This window comes from Colobus angolensis, unplaced genomic scaffold, assembly GCF_000951035.1.
Source record: "Colobus angolensis palliatus isolate OR3802 unplaced genomic scaffold, Cang.pa_1.0 Scaffold476, whole genome shotgun sequence".
NCBI classification, from domain to species: domain Eukaryota; kingdom Metazoa; phylum Chordata; class Mammalia; order Primates; family Cercopithecidae; genus Colobus; species Colobus angolensis.
Window position 1 is genome coordinate 515496 of NW_012118221.1, and position 1863 is coordinate 517358.

The window sequence follows — 1863 nt, forward strand, 5'->3', positions numbered from 1 at the left end:
GCCAGGATGGTCTCGATCTCCTGACCTCGTGATCTGCCCGTCTCGGCCTCCCAAAGTGCTGGGATTACAGGCTTGAGCCACTGCGCCCGGCCGGTAGTTTTGATTTTGATAATTTTTTTTTCATTGTGTACAGCTCCTTAGAGGTTTTCAATGACGCTCTCACAACTAAATCTTTCAGATGGTACATAATTTTACAAACTTCATAAAGAGCCGTCTTTTGCTAGAAGTTATTTTGGTGGAGTAGGTTTTGAAAAAGCCTTGTTATTTCGGCCTTTGGCTTAGGTACAATGCAAGGTGAAAAAAGACTATTTCCAAAGACTCATGTTTCCTTTCCCTGAAGTTGCAGCTAAATTACTTGAAACTATTATATATGTAAAAACTTGGATTTTTGATGTTGTTAATAGGCTGTAGTTTTAAATTATTTGTTGTTTAGAAAATTATTTAAAATTTTGGATATTAGTTCAAATCATACAGAGATTGTAATAATCATTCTAATTAAAATCTTGTTGATGAACTTCCTTCTTAGGTATTACATCAACTACCAATAACGGATCTATGGTGGTCCACAGTAGTTACGATGAGATTGAAGGAGGTGGCTTACTGGGTGAGATGCTATGAAAGTTTTTTTTTTTAATCTCTTTTTTCTAATTATAGAAATAATATGTGATACTTGTATGAATATATAGGAAACTAAGAAGGTAACTTCATGATCATGTAGCCATACATACTATTAACTTATTTATTTATTTATTTATTTTTTGGACACAGGGTTTCACTCTGTCGCTCAGGCTGGAGTGCAGTGGTGCGATCATGGCTCACTGCAGCCTTAGTCTCCTGGACTCAAGCAGTCCTCCCACCTCAGCCTCCTGAGTAGCTGGGACTATAGCCATGTGCCACAATTTCCAGCTTTTTGTTTTTGTTTTTGTTTTTTGAGACTGAGTCTCACTCTGTTGCTCAGGTGGGAGTGCAGTGGCAAGATCTCGGTTCACTGCAGCCTCTGCCTCCCAGGTTCAAGTGACTCTCCCGCTTAAGCCTCCCAGTTAGCTGGTGTTAGAGGCACCTGCCACCACACCCTGCTAATTTTTGTATTTTTAGTAGAGACAGGGTTTCACCAGGTTGGCCAGGCTGTTCTCTAACTCCCGACCTTAAGTGATCTGCCCGCCTCAGCCTCCCAAAGTGCTGGGATTATAGGCATGAGCCACCATGCTCAGGCCCTGGCTAATTTTTGTATTTTTTGTAGAGTCAGGGTTTCACCATGTTACCCAGGGTGGCCTTGAATTCCTGGGCTCCAGCAATCTGCCCATTTTGGCCGCCGAAAGTGCTGGGATAATAGGCATGCGCCGCAACATCTGGCTCTACTATTTAACATTTTTTATTTCTATGCGTTAGATTTTTTGTTAAGTTTTTCTTCTTGTCAGAATTGGGATCATGGATTTATTAGTAGTATGTTTTGACTATAGAGTACTTTCAGAATTTTTTTTCTGTCACCCAGGCTCAAGTGCAGTAGCACCATTATAGCTCACTGCAGTCTCAAACTCCTGGGCTCGTGTGATCTTCTACCTCACCCTCCCGGAGTAGCAGTGACTACAAGCATATGGTACCATGCCAGGCTAGTTTTTTTATTTTTGTAGAGATGGGGGACTGGGTCTCGATATATTGCCTGGGCTGGTCTCGAACCCTTGGCTTGAAGAGATTCCTCCTGCCTTGGTTCCCCGATTTGCTGGGATTACAGACATGAACCACCTCACACGGCCCATTTAGGAATTTTTTTTTTTTTCCTGAGACAGATTCTTGCTCTGTCACCCAGGTTGGAGTGCAGTGGTGTGATCCTGGCTCACTGCAACCTCCAACTCCCTGGTTCAA

The 1863-nt window shown here is 42.4% G+C and overlaps 1 protein-coding gene across 2 annotated transcripts in view; it reads left to right on the forward strand.

The window, feature by feature from the left end:
* Nucleotides 1-1863, forward strand: part of SEC24A (SEC24 family member A) — a 107154-nt gene that overhangs the window by 22728 nt on the left and 82563 nt on the right. For both annotated transcript variants that reach the window (XM_011958814.1, XM_011958815.1), the window contains exon 4: nt 527-604. In XM_011958814.1, the coding sequence (XP_011814204.1) occupies nt 527-604 (78 nt within the window). The remainder of the gene's footprint in view (nt 1-526; nt 605-1863) is intronic.